The sequence below is a fragment of the Zonotrichia leucophrys genome, chromosome 2 (genome assembly GCF_028769735.1).
Source record: "Zonotrichia leucophrys gambelii isolate GWCS_2022_RI chromosome 2, RI_Zleu_2.0, whole genome shotgun sequence".
NCBI classification, from domain to species: Eukaryota; Metazoa; Chordata; class Aves; order Passeriformes; family Passerellidae; genus Zonotrichia; species Zonotrichia leucophrys.
In genome coordinates this window covers 67889561-67907646 of record NC_088171.1, presented here as the reverse complement: position 1 = coordinate 67907646, position 18086 = coordinate 67889561, and the positions used below count along the sequence as shown (strand labels likewise).

At 43.7% G+C, this 18086-nt stretch overlaps 1 protein-coding gene across 4 annotated transcripts in view; it reads right to left on the bottom strand.

Moving 5' to 3' along the window:
- F13A1 (coagulation factor XIII A chain) overlaps positions 1-17395 on the bottom strand; it is a 59489-nt gene extending 42094 nt beyond the window's left edge. Inside the window, exons 1-3 of one of the 4 annotated variants that reach the window (XM_064703423.1) lie at positions 17355-17395; positions 16275-16428; positions 10554-10742 (exon numbers count right to left, since the gene is read on the bottom strand). In XM_064703423.1, the coding sequence (XP_064559493.1) occupies positions 10554-10742; positions 16275-16422 (337 nt within the window). In that variant the 5' untranslated portion in view covers positions 16423-16428; positions 17355-17395. Of the gene's footprint in view, positions 1-10553; positions 10743-12589; positions 12727-13531; positions 13799-13825; positions 13962-16274; positions 16429-17354 lie in introns of those variants that run through there. The other 3 variants (XM_064703426.1, XM_064703424.1, XM_064703425.1) reach the window with 3 other exon arrangements.
- Positions 17396-18086: the final 691 nt, after the last annotated feature.

Genomic DNA, 18086 nt, shown 5'->3' with positions numbered 1-18086 from the left:
GGCTCCACCCCTTGAGACTGAGGTAGAGCCAAACTAAATCTGGAAGCCAACCAGAAGCACAGACAGAAGACACATTTGTGAGAAGGATGAGTTCCTTATCTCATTCTCAAATCTACTCTTCATTTCATATTTTAGGCTGAAAGTTGGCCTCATTCAAAAATAGGGTAATGAAAAGCAATGATGGCAGACGGAGGGACAGACTTCTATATTTTTCATTCCTACTATTTAAGAACTTCAAAATTAAACTCATTTTCCTGCTTGCTTATTTTTATACTGCCCATGTAGAGATAATCGCAGATCTGAACACTGCTACATTTTGGGAAAGGACAACTCCGGCTTTAAATCTGAAACTTGCAAGCTGCCACGACATTTGTGTTTCTGAGAAATCTGGGGCTACTGTGCTTCATCCAAGAGGTTATTCTGAGCACATGAATTTTCATTCTGTAGATATTCAATGCACATAAATAACCCACTTTGCCCTACAGGCCAGGGAAGCTGTAACCCATGAAACTCATTCAGATCAGTGAGGAACACAATGGAAGGAAAAGACCTACAGAAGAATAAAGGAATAGAATAAGAGAGCAAAATCAATAGAAAACACTAGAAGATAGAGCACTGGACACTTCAAATATCAACCATCAAAAGAAAGCCAGTGTAGAGAGAAGAACCTATAGAGGTAACAGATCTGGGAGCTGAACACATTTTTGTTCTTTGCAGTGCAACTGTGCATGACCCAGCTTGCATCTACAGTTGATATTTTGCTTCTAGTTTTGACATAATCTGTTTCTAAAAACAGCAATCCAAACAAAGCAGCAGAGCAAACCAAGCAGTTGAACTGATATCCTTGAAAACTGTTAACAAGTGCTACTTTTAAAAATACCTCCCATACCTCCTTCAGAAAGGTGGGAGGGGGAAGAGATTACTATTTTAACATGGTTAGGAACTGACATCCTTGTCTTTGCTGGAAGCTGCATGTCGGTGTAGGAGCCTATTGGGGACAGGAGGAGCTGTGCTCTGGCAGTGACTTTGCACCACCATGTCTGTGTATGCCATGTGTACATGGGGAGACTGCAGAATCACTTCCCAGAAAATTTGCCTATAGGAATCTGATAGGATCTCAAAGAGGCCACCAAAACTTTTCAAGACATCCTTATGGGACCACTGCCACTGGCACCTCATAAGCAGGTTTGGCAAAAAAAACATTCTCATTTGTTCTGAAACCTCAAAATCGCATTTTCCCTTCCAAACAAGCAAAGCCACAAGACACCCTAATATACCTTCTGCTCAACAGGGCAGCAGCTGTAGCTGCTGTTGAAGGAGTATGCAAGGTTCTTTCAGCCCAGAGCCCCACACAGCTGGTCCCACAGGGTAAGAGGTCACTGCATTAGCTTGCTCTCTCATGAGCAGGTGCTCTGGGACACCAGGGATGCTCTACATCCCTGCAGACATAGCAGGTTTGCCAGGGACGGATATCCTAGAAGTCAGGATAATTTGCAGGTGTTATAAATAGTAAATACAAGAGGACAGTGTTTGCTCCTGACAGACAATCATGATCTGGTGCTTGCTAATGGTTACATAAATCCTGAACCCACAAGGAAGTTTGGGAAGATGAGCAGAGCCTTCAACAGCACAGTGAGCAATTTCCAATGTTTTCTTTGAAGAGGGGACAGGTTCCCCATTCTTCTGAAATAGAACCAAACCAAATAAAACCAAACCAAAAACCAAACAAAACAAAATGCAAATGGAACAATAGGGGGTGTAAATGAAAGAGTAAGGGAATTGTTACTTCTGTCAGGAGCTTGTGGAGCTGAATTGTAAACACACATCTAGACACCTGACAGCATCAGCCACACTAGTCTCATTTACACACATCTGTTGTCTTGGTACTAGAGTGCTATAAAGCTGAGTAACTTTGGCATCGCATGCTAAGGTTGCTGGCCAAATAATTCTTACATAGGCTCAGTACTATGTTTATCAACTCTGTAGGGAAGTCCTATCAGGATGGCTTGGCCTTTTCACCTTTATCTACATCTTGAGCACACATTTCTGGCTGCAGTGGAAAAGTAGAGCCAGCTTTGGCTCAGAGTTGGGATATCTGCAATGTTGGCCCTTCCTCAGACGGAGTAACATGCAGTGGTGATTTCATTCTCTGGCTGAGTCTCCAAGGAAGAAGATTCAATACTATCCAAAGACTTATTACAAAAAGCCTGTAAATGCCTGGCAGAGCACTCTCTGTAGGGTGTCTGGTGCTAACCCAACCCACAGAGAGGCAGGAGGCAGTTTGAGTGCATGTCAGAACTGGGACATGTAGACAAGATAAACCCTTTTTATGCTGACAGGAGGGTGCTGACATTATGCCAGTAGCATTAGCGGGCTCAGGATCTCTCCAGCTCTGATTTGCACCACGAGTTGGCAGCCTGAACTATGCTCCACAGCCAGCTCTTTGTGGTTGCCTCACTCCCCAGTGCTCACGTTTTCTCTGGGTGTAGGAGGCCCTGGCCCTCATATGAGGACATTTCACAGCCAATTGCTCTGTGGCAGACAAAGTCATTGCATGACATTATGCTGTTGGGATGTCCCTGTCTGCTCACTCTAACAGCACATGGAAATGGGAAAATCCAGCCTGTGAACTCAGAGAGTCTGGAGATTCCTGCACTGGGTGAATTTTTTAATAGGCTCCTTCAAAAATATCACGTACTGAATAGAAGCTACTGACTGTGCTGTCTTTGAAGCAGGAGAGGAGAGAGAACTTACAGTGACCCCCTTTCTCAGGGCTCCAACACTCTGCATTTCAGTGCTAGGTCCTGAGCCACAATGCTGCCAGAAGAAATTAATTTTTACAGAAACCTCCCTTATACAGAACATCTAATGGCACAAACAAATCTATTTCCCCTGATGCACAGTGCACAGGTCTGCAATGTTCTGATACTTCTTTCTTTTTTCTTATCCTTTCTTATTCCACCCTGGTTTCTGTAGCTAACTAAGCTGGGGTCCTAAAGCTCCTTCTCACTTCAGTTGCACCTCAGCTTGACTCTACACTCCTTGGGGTTTCCAGGCACTCAGGAAAAGAGGAGCAAAGTAGCTGCTGTTGCTATTGAAGAAGTTCAGAAGATAAATTAAAAAATCATGAGTAAAGATCTACATGGCAAAAGGCACCATGACTGCAGTGTATGTGGATGTCGGTATGCATGGGATGTCCCCTGTCACACATAAACACTTTACAGGGGCAAAGAGCAAAGTGCAGCATTTGTTAAAACTTGCCAAAATCTATTTATGTAGCAGCAAAATAATAAGCCATCTAAATCACAGAACTGTGGCCACACACATGCGTTCAAAGTCAGTTATTTTCAACATATGCCTTTCATCCCTAGCATGTCAGCTCTGGGCCCATCAAGCATGTGTTACATTCTGGGTAAAACTGCCACACCAGGGAGGGATTACAGCAGCAGAGAGAGGGTGACAGATAGGTACAGTGAGTTCAGCTGTCAAAACACGAGCAGTCCTCCTCCAGTTATCCAATTCTGCCACTGTTCTTTATAAGTGACTAACGGGAACCAAGGCTTGCTTGGTTCTATTCTCCTCCTTCTCCTTCTCTATCCTGTCCCTGGAAGCTCCTGACTACTTGTAGTTTAATTTTCCCCTTGATCCCCAGTGGACATGCACACTGCTCTGTGTGTGTGTGTGTGTGCCTTAAACAGCTCATAAATGCCAGGGCTGAATTAGTGCTGTGCTGCTGGCACAGACACTGGAGGGACCAGCAGGTGCTCTTGGATAGGTCCCACACAACTGAGCTTTAGTTCCAGCAGGGAGGAAGGAAGGTTTGGTAGCACAGAGATTAGAGATCTAGTGACCTTCACAGGGAATTTCGTTCCTCATGGAAGTGGGATACTTCAGAAGAGAAGGAGGCGAACAAAGCTGTATCTCAGTAGCCTTTGTCTTTTTAGCAACCTTCCTTGGAAGATTGGCTTTTCAAGAAGTCAAGTGACCTGTTTCCCTTTGGAGTTGTTGATTGCCCACAGTAATTAACAATTTTCCTATAAGTTCATTTGTTTTATATAGATACACTCTTTCTTATAAAGGGTAAAAAATCTATTTCAGCACCATTTATGGAAGTATAATTACTGTGATAAATAAGTTTGAGCTGGAAGTCACCAGTACAGCAGAGGTCAGCCTTTTGATAGCAAGCAGCCTTGGAGATAGGTGTTAGCATATGGGATTTATGACATGAAACACAGAGTAAAACAAATTAGAAAGAAACAGGAGAGGTGCTCCCATAAAATTCCAAATAATCAAAAGAAGCAAGAAGAAGAAATATTTTTTTGTTAAAAACATTAGTCTCTAAATCTCTAACATCTCATCTGGCCTCCTACCACCCTCAAATTCCATTGCCTTCAGAAGTGCTATATACAAACTTGGAAATGTAGTAAACACAAATATCTTGAAAGAAGTTTTCCTCGTGGCTCCCGTTATGAATCCTCAACATCTGGCCACTCTGTCCCAGCAGTGAATGTTTGTAGTACTTTACAATTGCAAAACACACATCAGAGCCACGCACCTTAGCTAGTAAAACAACTAAAAAATACAGCCAGATTTTATGTGCCACTTGATGCTGCTGAAGCAGTGCAAAAGTCAGCCTAATAAAGCCTAATTTGCATGAAATACTGCATTCATACACCACCTCAAGGGACTCCCTCCTCTCTACTCCTCTGGGGCCCAGCTGGGAATTCCAGAGGGGAGGAAAAGAATACCCCAATGCCTTTGTTCAGAAAGTGGAGAGGTTTGTTTTTTGTTAAGAGCTGGCAAACAGGTCTCTTGTCTGCTGGGAGGCAATCTCTAGGAAATACGTTCTGCTGCTAATAAATTATTTTTTCTGACATAAAATTGAAATTCCAAGTTTAGACCATCAGGTGTTTTTGTATCTCTGCTCAATTTTTTGTACTTCTTTGTGAAACAAAGATCTAATAAACTCACAGTGCTGAGTTACCTACCAACACAGTGTGTCCTCTAGACTGGTTAATTCTCTTGATAGAGCCAAGGAATCTCCTAAAACATGAAGATCCAAAGTTTTCCAAAGAGCAACTTTCACCCAGAGTAAGATTCAGCTTGGCATCCCATCCCTAGTGCTGGGGGACATCTCATGTTCTAGCACCTCTGTTGGCTACAATCCACCCTGCCCCAACACTGCTGAGGAGAATAGGTGACAGCAGAGGTAGCAATACTTCCCACTAAGGCAGAATTACTGCTTGACAAAATCATCAAAACCTCAATAACCCTGGAATCTTTCCTGGCCCAACTCTGCTGTGAAAACAGGGAAAGGCAGTGGACACTGTAGGACAGTATGAAGAGCTCCATAGATTCTGGTGTGCATATCCTGAACTGGACCTCTGGTTATTTAGTTGAACTCAGATATCCCTCTGACTGTAAGTGGGAATTTGGTATCACCTAAATAAGCCATATGGGATCAGCTTTAACATCTTTATGTTCTTAGCTCCTTTGATGTGTTTATAACTATCCCCCTGGAACTGGCTTGGGAAGACTGTGGAAAAAGGAGCAGTAAGTCTCTCCTCTGATCTCTGGCCAGAAGCCAATGATTTATAGAAGCCTGAGGAGACCATATGGATGGGTGGGTGGGTATCCACACATGCACACGTGTGGAAAGGTGAGAGTAGCCTGGGGGACTGGAATTTATGGCCCTTCCAGAAGTGTGTCAATGAATAAAACGTTCATAATAACATTTAGGGCTAGACCAATATATATGGATTTATGAAGCCATTTAAGGAAAACACAAATAGACAGCAATTTATGAGGATGTGGGGAAATACATCATTAGAGGCAGGATGCACCATATAAACTCATCAACTCCTCAAGGATTTACAGCCACGTACTGGAAACTACTACTAAAAGCAAGATTGAAGGCTGTATAAGCCCATCTCATCATTCATCTGCTTTTCAGAGAAATCCCTGCCAGTGCAGCAGTGCCAGTGGAAACTTTGCAGCACCCACACCAAACTGGCTGTCCCACACTAAGCCTTGCATTATGGAAAATTAAGAGGAACACAAAATACCCCCATCGCCACAAAGGTAGGAGTCAGGACAGATCAAGATGGGTGAGGAAGTCCTTTGGCTCTTCTGGGTTCACTAAGGCTCCAAACAAACTGGAATTAATCCCACTGTGGGGAACTAGATGTAAGCACAGCACCTGCACTTCTACTGTGGCTTTTTCAACACAACCCCAGACCAATAAAACAAGTTTCATCCAAGAGGTGATGCTCACCTTTCCTCTTGTGAAAGCCAGAAAGTAAATGGAAATGAAGGAAATATGTGGTGACAGAGCAGCTCTCAAACCGTAGGCAGGGCTGAGGTTCAGCACAAGAACTGGAATTACATCTAATTACTCTTTATAAGTGGATATTTTTCCATGTGGATTTTTTGGCACATTCATTGTGTTCCATATTTTGGCAGGCAGCTATGGTCCTAATTTAATAAAGGATTATGTGCAAAACTGAATTACAATAATTCACATGTTAGCATTTCAGTCAATTTCACCAGGGATGACTCTACAGAAAACAGTGTGTTAAAGCAAGAATGACTACAGTCATACGGAACTATCATAGAAGAATGTCTGTAAAAGTGACTTCCAAGAGATTGGGGTGAACTATTTATATATTCTCATATATATATATACACATACACAAATATATACATATTTACACACAAACATATATATATTTATTTATACAATTTAACCCCTGAATTCTGTGAAAATGGCATTTTAATGGACTGTAGATTAAGAAGGATTGTAATTAAAGATTGCTCTCTGAGTGTTTCAGATCTTGTTTCACATGACAGAAAAAGTATTTGTTCCAGGTACCCTTGATTCATTATCAATTAGAAGGATTAAGCAGTCTCTACTTGCTTTACTTGCTTCATTAATCATCTTTTTAATGATGCAAAAGAAGAAAAAATAGGAGTGAAAAAAAAAAGAGAAAGGAAAGTAAATTTTAGGGAATAGCGGAAATAGAATAGTTCTGTGCACACCCACAGGACCAATCCATTACAATTGTCACATTTTTCAGGATCAAAATTAGTCTTTAATGGATAAAAATTCTGTGATGGATTAATGTCAACTTGGGAAACTTTCTCAAAGCTGGGAACTAATAACTTCTGAATAGCTTTGCAGACACTGTTGTACAAACAGCCTCCACTCCAGGCACAGCCCTGAAAAAGAAGACTTCAAGTTTTCCCAGCTCCAACTGAATTGCCTGGGAGTCAAGGCCAGCCATCCCTTATGAGAATAGAACCTTGAACCACTCAAAATATTCTGCAGTTCAGGACAGCCTGGTCCACATTGTTTGGGGAAGCATCCACACTCTTGGAGATACTCAAAACCTGCTCATAGGGAAAGATCCAGAGATGCTGGAGAAGCTGGACCTGCTTTCACCTGCTAGAGATGAGACCACCAGAGGCCCCTCCAATCGAGGTTATTCTATTCAACAGTTCTGCTGCACCATTTGAAATCTTCTATTCAGGCACACAGAGTGCTCCTTGCAAAGGTCATCTTACAACAGCCTGCCAATATTTCTGTATGTCCATCACTTTAATCTCCCAAGCTCAGCACATTCCTAGGAAGTATAATCCTTTCAGAACAAAAAGTTTCTGTGAGCTCAAGCTGCCTCTGCTGCAAGGCTGTTTTCTGAGCCACTCCCTAGGGATAGCTTCTGCCTGACAGTACCAAAGGGCAGGATTCAACTTCCCTGCCTTTGGTGCTCTTAAAGCCAGAGTCTGGTCTATGACAGAGAGTCAAGAGAGGAAGAAAAAAAAAATCCAGAAGAGAGTTAATCCCACTTTAAGACAGCAGGGTTAAACTCTGCTTGGAGGTGCCTGCCTCTCTCCCTTGCTCACAGGCAGCCTGGGCAAGAGCTTTTTGTCTGTGTTCTGCTGTTCAGGCAGTACAAGAGGTGAGAGCCAGCTCTTCAGGAAGATAAACCGAAAAAAATTGGATGAAAATGGCCACAGCTCCCCCTGACAAAAGGTTTGAGAGCACAGCACTGAGACATTCAGCAGCCAGTTGTCTTTCCTAAGTAAGAGAAATTTCCTTTCTCTTCTCAGCATTAAACATTGGACTTGAAATGGCAAGAGTCAGGCATATAATTTCTGAATTTTCCTTCTCTGCTGTGGACTGTGTTTGTTTTGCTTCCTGTTGCTAGCCTCTGAGAACAAATATACTGCATTTTCACCACATGTTCACAAAGAGAAACATTTGCAGAGTGCTGAGTGTTGACTAGTTCCCAGAAGAGGAGCTTGAATCTCTGTGAATTAAAGTCCTCGCAACATGAGGGCAGTGGTGCTCACAGAAGCAAAGAAAAAGCAGGGGAGGGCAATAGCATTGAACCCTATCTGGTATCTGCAGCCAGCTGTCAGCCACCACGCATGGACATCCATCCCATGTCACAGGAAGGACAGCAACAGTGAAGAAGAGGGAGGGAAATTCCCCTACACACTCAGGGCTAGCTCCAAAGGAATCATTCAGAGCTGTGTTTATTGCAGAGACTCCCCTTGCTCAGGCTGTATTAACCCCATTCCTACCATGGCTGAATATGAGAGTGTTTTTATCCTTACTTAGAGATTCAAGCTACAAACCATGGATGGATGTGTTAGGAAAGAGCAATAGAAAAATAAGTGAATATGTTCACTTAAGTGGATTGTGCAATGTCAAAAGAAGTGTTAATTTTCTTCTTCCAATATAGAATATCTGATTAAAACAAATGCAAGCTGCACAGAGTGCAATAAAAAACAAATGTTCCATTTTCCACGTCTTCTTGATACAGCTGTTTGTTTTAAACATATAAAGATTAAGGGAACAATCTTGAATTTAATTAAATCCCAAAAGAACTAATGATATTTATGCATATTAAATTTTTAAAGGCACTTGTGGCTGTTCAGCCAATCATTCACTGGACTGTCATAACATGCCTCCCAACCCTAATTTAAATTAGAAAGAAGAGAGCCATGGAAAAAAAATGTTCAGCCAGTAACATTTTCACTGCACATATGTTTAAGAGATAAACGCCCATCTAGCTTGAGAAGGCAACAAATCTAATAAGTGGCCACATCATCATAATTCAATGATGGAAAAGACTCAGTGTTACAAATTTCAGATCTGCATCTCACAGGAAAGTAAATTAAAACATCAATTATAACCTACTTTAAAGACTTTATAAGGGCAACACTGATGTCTTAGCACAAAAACCCCCAGATCAATCTAGATGAAGCTGGGTGTTTCCCAGAGTTGTGTCGTAGGGACCAGAATTTGGTGGGGCCATCTTGGAGCATAGCAGGAGCCCTTTAGCTTCTCTCCTTTTCTAGTGAGGTCCTGCCTTTCTCTAGTTCCATGCCTTCAATGAGTGAACAGGAACCTTAGGACCTGGGTCTCTGATGAAGACTTCTCAGTGAGAGGAAAATAGCTCTCTTTCTCTTTCAGCAATAAATTAAGAAAGTCTCTGATATCATCCTGAGTAAGTGTCTCAGCACTGGTGGAGCCACACCTCAAATCCTGTGCTCAGTTCTGGAACACTCACTGCAACAAGGACATTGAGGTGCTGGAGCATGTCCAGCAGAAGAGCAACAGAGCTGGGGAAGGGTCTGGAGCAGAAGCCCAATAAGGAGTGGCTGAGGGAGCTGGAGGTGTTTAGCCTGCAGAAAAGGAGGCCCAGAGGAGACCTTATCACTCTCTACACTGCCTGAAAGGAGGCTGTAGCAAGGAGGGGGCTGGTCCCTTCTCACAGGTGACAAGAAATAGAACAAGAGGAATAGTCTCAAGTTGTACCAGGGGAGGTTTAGATTGGATATTGGGAAAAATCTCTTCACTGAAAGGGTAGCCATGCATTGGAACAGGCTGCCCAGGGAAGTGGTGGAATAACCACCCCTGCTTAGGTACATAGTTTGGTGGTAAACATGGCAGTGCTGGACTAACATGTAGACTCAATGATCTTAGAGGTCTTTTATAACCTTAGTGATTCTATGATTCTGTTTCTGGTCCAAAATCACCGTCACTGAACTCTGTCTCTTGTTACTAAGTTGTTTATAAGCACAGACTGAAAAGTTGCAAGATTCTTCCACCCAGTGTAAGTTCCCCTCTTTATGCAATCAATATTTTGCTATCTCAGTTCATACAGTCACCTCTCCTGCTTCAAACAACAGACTCTCTTCCCTACATCTCCTAAACACTGACAAAAGAGGTTTCCTGTTCCACCTACCTTTCAGCATTGCCATACAACATTAACCAGACATAACTTTGAAAGCTCAAAAAAGTACAGCTTACAAAACAGAAACTCCCAGATTTTGCTTCTTTTCTCGCATATGAAATTTTGCTGGTTTTCTCAAGAAAGGATTCAAACCCTGTTTAGAAAAACACTTCCTTGCCTGTGGCTAAGCCTGTTTTTATGGTTTATCAATCATAACAGGAAAAGACCCAGCCATGAATTTCTGCTGTTTTCCTGTTTATAAGAGACTATTTCTTTGCAGATAAGACACAGCCTTTGCCAGGCACTTACCCATCAAAAACTCCAGCCAGAATTGGTCTGACTGTGGCTGGTAGGGTCGGTTGAAGTCAATCTGGATTTGGAAAGCCTGTCCCCGACGCACTATCAGCTTGGGGTTGTAGTACTTGTCAGTGTGGTGCTCCTGCTTGTTGATCTCCTGAGGCTCCTTGAACATATAAATATCCACAACACGCAGGTAATCTGCAGAGACACGTAAATGAGCAGAGGGGGAAGGAGTCAGCATGCTGAAATGTCAATATTGGTATCAATGTTGTTAGAGGCCCCATCCTCCCCTTCTCCACGGAAGGAACACCATGCAACAGGAACATGCTGGATCTGTCTGAGGCTTACATGCTCCTGGCTGAGAAGAGGCTTATAGGCAGACACTTCTCTGTCCACCTGCCATTTTCACAGAGGCTAAAATTCTTCTAGTGCATGGTGAGAGCAACCACAGAAAGAGCAGGTTGCTAGGTGTTGGAAGCTGAATGACCCCAAGGAGAGTCTGGACCCACCTTTCCATTGGCATTGGTTTTCTGCAAGTCTGGGCCTTGCTGTCACAAGTTTACCAGAACAATCAGCAGGATTTGGATGACTGAGGCTTTGTGCCCCCCTTCTTGAAGTCCCCCATTTGTAAAATGCAAATTCAAATGGGCTTTGGGACACTTAAATATGTTGTTTGCAAAATGCTTCCAGTGCTGAGAGCTGAAGAGTCTGAGAGGCAGTTAATGATCTTGCACTCAGCTGAGAGCTTGGATTGCCTGTATTAGATAAGGTTTGGGTGTACTGCATGTGTCTTGTCTCAGCTTCTCAGTACACCTCCACTGCTATTAGTGTCTCCTTATGAAAACTAAATATAACATTACAGCATATAATTACAGCATAGTTACAGGCAAGCAGCAGTAGGTATCTATAACACACACAGACAAAGCTTTACTCCCTTCAGATTCAGGCTGTATGAAGTGTTATAGCAAGCTGTAAGTAGTTTGTTCAGCAAATGACCAGTGTGGGGTGGCACTGGGATAGCCACAGGCACTCACAGTCACCATAAGCTACATGACTGTACCACACCACAAATCTGCACAATTGGAGTCTTCTCACACTATGAGAAACCACATGAAAATGAACTGGACATTGTTCTTTCGCCTGCATGCTAGGGACATAATCATGAAACCTCTGCCAGGAGGAGCAGGACCATTACAACTCACCACCAGGAGACAGACAGCAGAGTAAGGCCAGATTTGCAGCTCTCAGCTTGTCTTTCCAGGTGCTGACAGTTAGAAACAAGCTAATTCCTGCATTTTATACTTAGAGTGGCAGAACCAAACTCATGCTCTGGCAAAAAGAGCTGCACATTTACAGCAGCTGGTGGAGCTGTGTGTATTTCTGATGGTGGCTAATTTGGCTTTCTACTAAGCACACTGAGGGCAAGAATGATGCGCTCAGTAACTGAGTTGGACATTCAAGTGTGAAGGCTGAATGTGGCCCCTTTCACAGAAGCTCAGCACAATTGTTTAATTTGCCAGTTCTGGACAGGCAGCAGAGCCCTGCAGGCAGCACCCTCCCTGGATCAGAAGCATGATCAGCGTGGTCCTTCTCCAGCCCCAGCCTGGGCTCTGGGCACCAGCTAATAAGAGACAGGGGAGTAATGGCAATGGGAGTAGGTCCCACTCCTGCTTGCATCATCCCTCAGATCCCTATCCATGTCCTTTAGGAAACAGAATGAAAGTAATATGCCTGAGGACACAGCATGATAAGGAACCTTTAATGGAAAAGCCCTGCGTAACTGAACCCAAAACCATCTGCCTCCTGCTAACCCTAATTTACAAAAAGGCTAGAATACTGTTCAATCCTGAGTCAGGTTTAGAGTCCCATGATAGTGTTATTGTTATTCTCTGCTCAATTCACCAGGCTTCTGGAGTAACTTCTGTAAAAATCCATGCTGATTTTAGCACTGGCTGAGATTACAGAGATGTCTGTATGAAACATTTTTGCCCAGAAATGGTTCCCATTGCCCCTCTGTGAAGTAGGGCATGTCTTGCAAAACTTACCAATGCTCTTTCAAAAATGCTGACAAAACTCACAATTGCATTACATGAAGCAGGAATTTTCTGTACAGGGGTAAAGTAGGGACAGGGGAGAATCTCTCCCCTTATATCTTTCCAACCCCAAAAGCACTACATTTAAAAGCTGTGTATTTTGGGGTTCTGTGAATATCAATAAGAGACTGGCTCAGCTTCTCCCTCATTCCAAGGATGCACAAAAACAGAGCTGAGGGTTTGTTTTGTTTTCATCTGGTGTTTTGCAATAAAACAGGAGATGGGGGCAATAGTGACCCCACCCTTCCTCTGCCTGTTAGCCCCTTCAAGAAACTGCAAAGTTAAGCCACCCTGGGCTTTCAGTTCAGTATTTGCTTCATTTTATCACAGGACTTTACACAGCTCCTGTCAGAACACAGCCATCCACATCTGCAAAAAATACATTTTGTTTTTAGACTCAGTGTTAAAATGTATGTGTAGCTTGCCAGATGAAGACAACCCATGGTTGAGCCTGTGCTAATTACAGTAATGGTAATTACAAAGAGCAAAACATGAGCAGGGTAATGGGATGTGCTAGGACCAGCACCAGGGTGTGATCCAAAGGAAAGCTCCAGGCGATTCTCAGCTGTGAGGGACAGGTGGCAAGTCGAGACCTCCTTTGAAGTCAGGTACACTTGAGGGTTTGCCTGTAGCCTGGTCTGTTGCTCAGTTTGCTGCATGAGAGGCAACAGTGTGATGCCTTCTAAAAGCCTGTGTAATGTTAAGCTTGCAGGGCAATAAATGAACACAAAGTTGAGCAATTTTTCAAATAAAAATAATAGCCTCCAAACATCAGGTTTCCTCAAACAACCAGAGAGGAAGGACTTTGAATTACTACAAAAAAATGGCGTGAATTTCCAAAGGAAGTGCCCATCACTCCGCTAGCAGGGGAAGCACAAACGCCTGGCGACTCACCGGACTCTGCAAGGGTGAGCCGGATGACAGGGATGCGTCCTCCCACCGAGCCCACTCACGACACACTGTGGTGAGATGAGCTGGCCGGGACGAGCACAGGGACGTTCCCGGAGCCACAGGCTTCCTGCTGAAGAAGGGCTCCGTCCCCATCGTGAGCATCTCCTGCCGCAGCTCCAGCAGCAGGCAGCGCACTGACCGCGCTGGGGACGCAGCCGGCGCCGCGCTCGCCCCGGCTGTGATTCAGCGCAGCCGAAGTGGGTGTCAGCAGAGAGCGAGGCAAGCACAGGGTCTTACCTCATCCGAGAGTAGTAGCTAAAATAGGTCAAGTGAATCACACCCTAAAAATGCCTGTTTCTCTCTGTTGGCTGTCAAGGGAAACGAGGGTGACTAGCTCAGCTGTAGACTCCTACACTGCACAGATCAAGGGCAGAATTCTGTTAAATTTAGGCATCTAAATGATGTGAGCCTGGTATGTAACAAGTTATTATGGCCAGCTGATGGCTGGTTGCTGCAGCCAGTGGAGCTGAAAGGAGGACACAGATCACCATGGAACTGACATCCAGTGACTCTCCGGACAGCCTGTGCCCTCACCTCCACTCACTGGATGGCTCTGTGTTGACTACAATCTGACACAGGTGAAGACACAGGTGTTTGGATGTTTATATCAGGTGTCCAAAGGCTAGAAAACACCTCCATTGTAACAGCAGAGATAGAAGCATTTGCATGCTTTTTTTCAGTGTGTTATGGCAATGAAGTCTGGAAACCACCACAGAAAAATCTGGACAGCCCAGAAGTGAAGGGGTGTGGAGGAGAAGGGAAGGTGTCACAAGCAGCTCTCTGCCAGGATGTGCTCCCAGCTCTAGGGCCTCATTGCACTGTGCTGCTCCTGCTCTGCCCATGGACAACCATTTTATCCCCCAAGCACAACACTGAGAGGGCTCTGGGGTAAGCCCAGCTCCTGAATGTCAGGTCAAGCTCCATGGGGCAAGAAACCTTTAACATGCTCTGACAGGTGACTTAAGCACCCTGCCCCAAGCAGTATGTCCAGAGACCACGCTTGTATCAGCTGGTGCCACAGGCTTAGATCACTGCTGATGGGCACCAAAACAGAAACACTGCTGCAGTCCCTTCAGGGACCCCTCAGGTCACCCCTTGCATATTTTGGCTACAGGCATTGGAGAGAATTGCACAGCAGAGGTGATCCAGCTGTACAAAGAGTCCTGCTGTAATGCACAGATTTATTTTTCAGCCATACCAGTCCCATAGCCAGGTTTACTCAATGGCCACAAACTCTTGCTTTGGACAAGGGATGTTCTTCTCAACCAGAGCATCACCTTAAGGACATGTTGGGCTCCTGCCTCAACTCACTTGACCCAGCATTCCAAAGTTTCCACTGCGTTTCTGAAAAGCAGGAGGCTGCCGCCCACAGGCACCACACTTCATTCAGAGCCTGATGTGAAGCACATCAAAAAGCAACAGGAATCTTTCTCTTGGTACTGGTGGGCTTTAGCTACAGGCTGCATTCCTTCTAAGGTATCCCACAGTAATACATCTCCAGTTTCTGTGAGAGTGTTGGGTTTGAAACTGTGTCTAGCTGGGACCTGCACTGCATTGCGTTTGACAGTTTAAACACACACACTTGCCCCAGAGCTACAGTGTTGTCAGAATTAGGTTCAAGCAAAATTTCTGCAGTCTTAACATGCCAGTTGGTTTGCTCAGGCATTTTTTAAAAAATAAATGCTTTGAAAGGAAATGTGTGTGTATTAAGATGGGGGTAGGGAGGGGTGTGTGGGGAGGGGAATGTGGTTAAGGCACATGATTAGGATTGCAGAAATAATGCTTTGCAACTTGTCACTTAAAATCTCTTTGCCTGTTTCCCAATGTGTGAAATTCAGTAATTAATTCTTGTCCACATTTATTAAGCACTCCTTCAACTCTGGATGAAAAGTCCCCTATGAGCATTAAGTAGTATTACATCCAGCTACCCTGAGCTGCCACATTCAACAACTTCTGCTGTTCAATTCAAATAGGCAAAAAATGTAACATAATTTCATTAATGAGACATTCAGAATTTAATCCTGTTTTCTTTTAAACCAGATCTTGCATATTTTTTATTTCTGGTTGACTCCAAAGAGCCAACATTGGGAACATACTTTGATTCGTCTATTCTCTATCATGATATTGCTTTGTTTCCCCGGCCAAAGATTGAAACATTCTTCACAGGAGAATACAAAAATCATATGGGTACATCTTTTAGTCTCATGTTATTTTTTGTGAGTGAACTGAACATATATAGCAAAAGTTTTCCCTGCCAGACAACATTTTTCAGCAGCTTCACAGGCAGATTAAGGCCATACAAATGAAACAGGCCATTAAGAGAACAGACTCCTTCTGGCCCTATGCTCCAATGCTGCCACAGACATGCCTGAAGCCAGTAGGTTCTTAAGTGCTTCTGTGATTGTGATCAAACTGGAAAAAAACCATTCTTGCCTTTTTTTAACCAGTCCCACAGTTCAAGCTGATAAGTGATCATCCAGCTTCTTTACTCCTCACTTTCCATACCCATAACCCATGCCAACACTTCCATACACACAGGTGGTTTCAGTAAGTTTTCCCGTGAACAGCAAGAAAAACTGTCCGAATTGGAAATATGTAAGGAAAAAGTGGTTTGGGTTTAGTTCACAGACCTGTGCTAAGAGTATGGAAGTTGTAAAAATATTTACAGCTTAATTGTACACTGTACCTCTGGGATTAAATCCTCTGGGTATCACTCCAAAAGCTTCCATCTCAGGAACCTCATTTTCTTCATCATTGGAGTAGTTTGGTGGGATGGCTCTTCTCCCATTCAAAGGAAGTTTATTCTCCTCGTTGGTGCTCGTTGTTTCAGACATCCTGTGCTAAAAAAAGTTGTAATAGCATGAGAGAGAGAGCTCAAAGAAAAAGCAAATGTGAGCTAGCATGGCACATGCAAGATGGGAGAAGCCAAAAGCAATGTGGGGTGCCAGTAAGCTACACATTTTTAGACTTACATAAATAAAACCTGAGAGGCAGAAAACATCAGTCTAATGATAAGTACAGCCCTCTAAGGATTGGAAGGCATTTTGTGTTCATCAAAACACATGAATAAGAGAAGAAGGAGGGGGCGGGAGAAGGAGAGGGAAGTCTAACAGAGAAGTATTTGTCTAGGAGAAGCAGGGCACTAAAAACATTAGGAAGTTTCAGGTAAAATAACTGGAAAATCTTTCACTCTCTCATTTCTCCATAAAAGCGTTATTGAATCCAAAATAGCAAATTATATTTTCAGAAAGTGCATCACACACTACCTCTCCCTAATAAAAATGACATTATAAGTCATACTGCAATCAAGCCAAATATTACAGCCTGCAACAGTCTGTGGATAAGTGGAGAACTGTATTTTTGTCCCTATGCACACAAACACCCAATATCTACAGGGCTAACTCCTGCACCCCGACAATCCACTTTTGAGAAAAAGAGGGGGAGGGGGGAAGAGAGAGGGGGATAAAGGGGAAAAAAGGAAAAGAAAAAAGCACTTATCCACTTATTTCTTTCCCACTAATGTCCTTAAGGGAAATCTTAGATGTAGGCTGTTCAGAGACTTCTTTTTGAGCTACTGAAAACTGCTTTCACATCTATTTCAGTGTAAGCATGTAACAGTGAAAAAGCCATGCAGCCCTTCTAAGAAAATATTAATGACTGAGAAGAAAACTTCTTCCCAAAGCCCCTGAAAACAGCAATTTAAAACGTAGCAATTATTTAATAGAAGTAAGCTCTAAAAGGAAATTTTTTCAGTTATGAAGGGTACCTTCTTTTCAGATAGTCTTTTTTTTCCCTTCTCCCTTGCAGAATTTCTGCAGTGCAATAGAAGCAGGGAAAATGTTGGGGGCTTTTAAATAATCTCTGTATATCCTCCTCCTTCCTGTTGCAATAGGACAATGCTGAAAGGTTGCCAAGCCCTCCCAGCGCCACCTCGGATGATCTGCCACCACAGCTGGCATGTCTTTTCTTCCTCCCTCCCCTCCCAGCCTTTCTTACCCCAACTCTGCTCACCAGGAGCATTTCAGGGTGTTTGTGCTAAGGAAACAACTTGGCCATTGAAGTTTCAGTTCTTTTTGAGACCAAGTAGGAGTACTTATGGTGCAAGAGCATATGAAATGGGAGACTGGAGGGTATTTTCTGAGGCACACAGTCTAAGAAGCCATGCTTACCCCGCTGCCAGACTTTGGTGGTGTCTCTGCCTCAGAGAGCCTGTGATGCAGCTTCAGGTGCTGGTTTTCAGGAGTCCTCCCAGGCAGACACAGTGATGGTTCCCCTGCTAGGTCCTCACAGCAGTCCTTTCAGAGGGCTGCAGGACACAGGAACTGGAGAGCTCATTGGGAGCCCAGCTTTTTCTAGAGACCTTGTGCTGTCCAGGACAATGAAGGTGTTTTGCACTACACAGCTATATTTGGGTCAAATGACCTTCAGCTCTTGCCCATGATCAAATGTGCATCACCTGACAGGTCTGGGGCTGCACCTTGTGGGAGCTTTTTAGCTT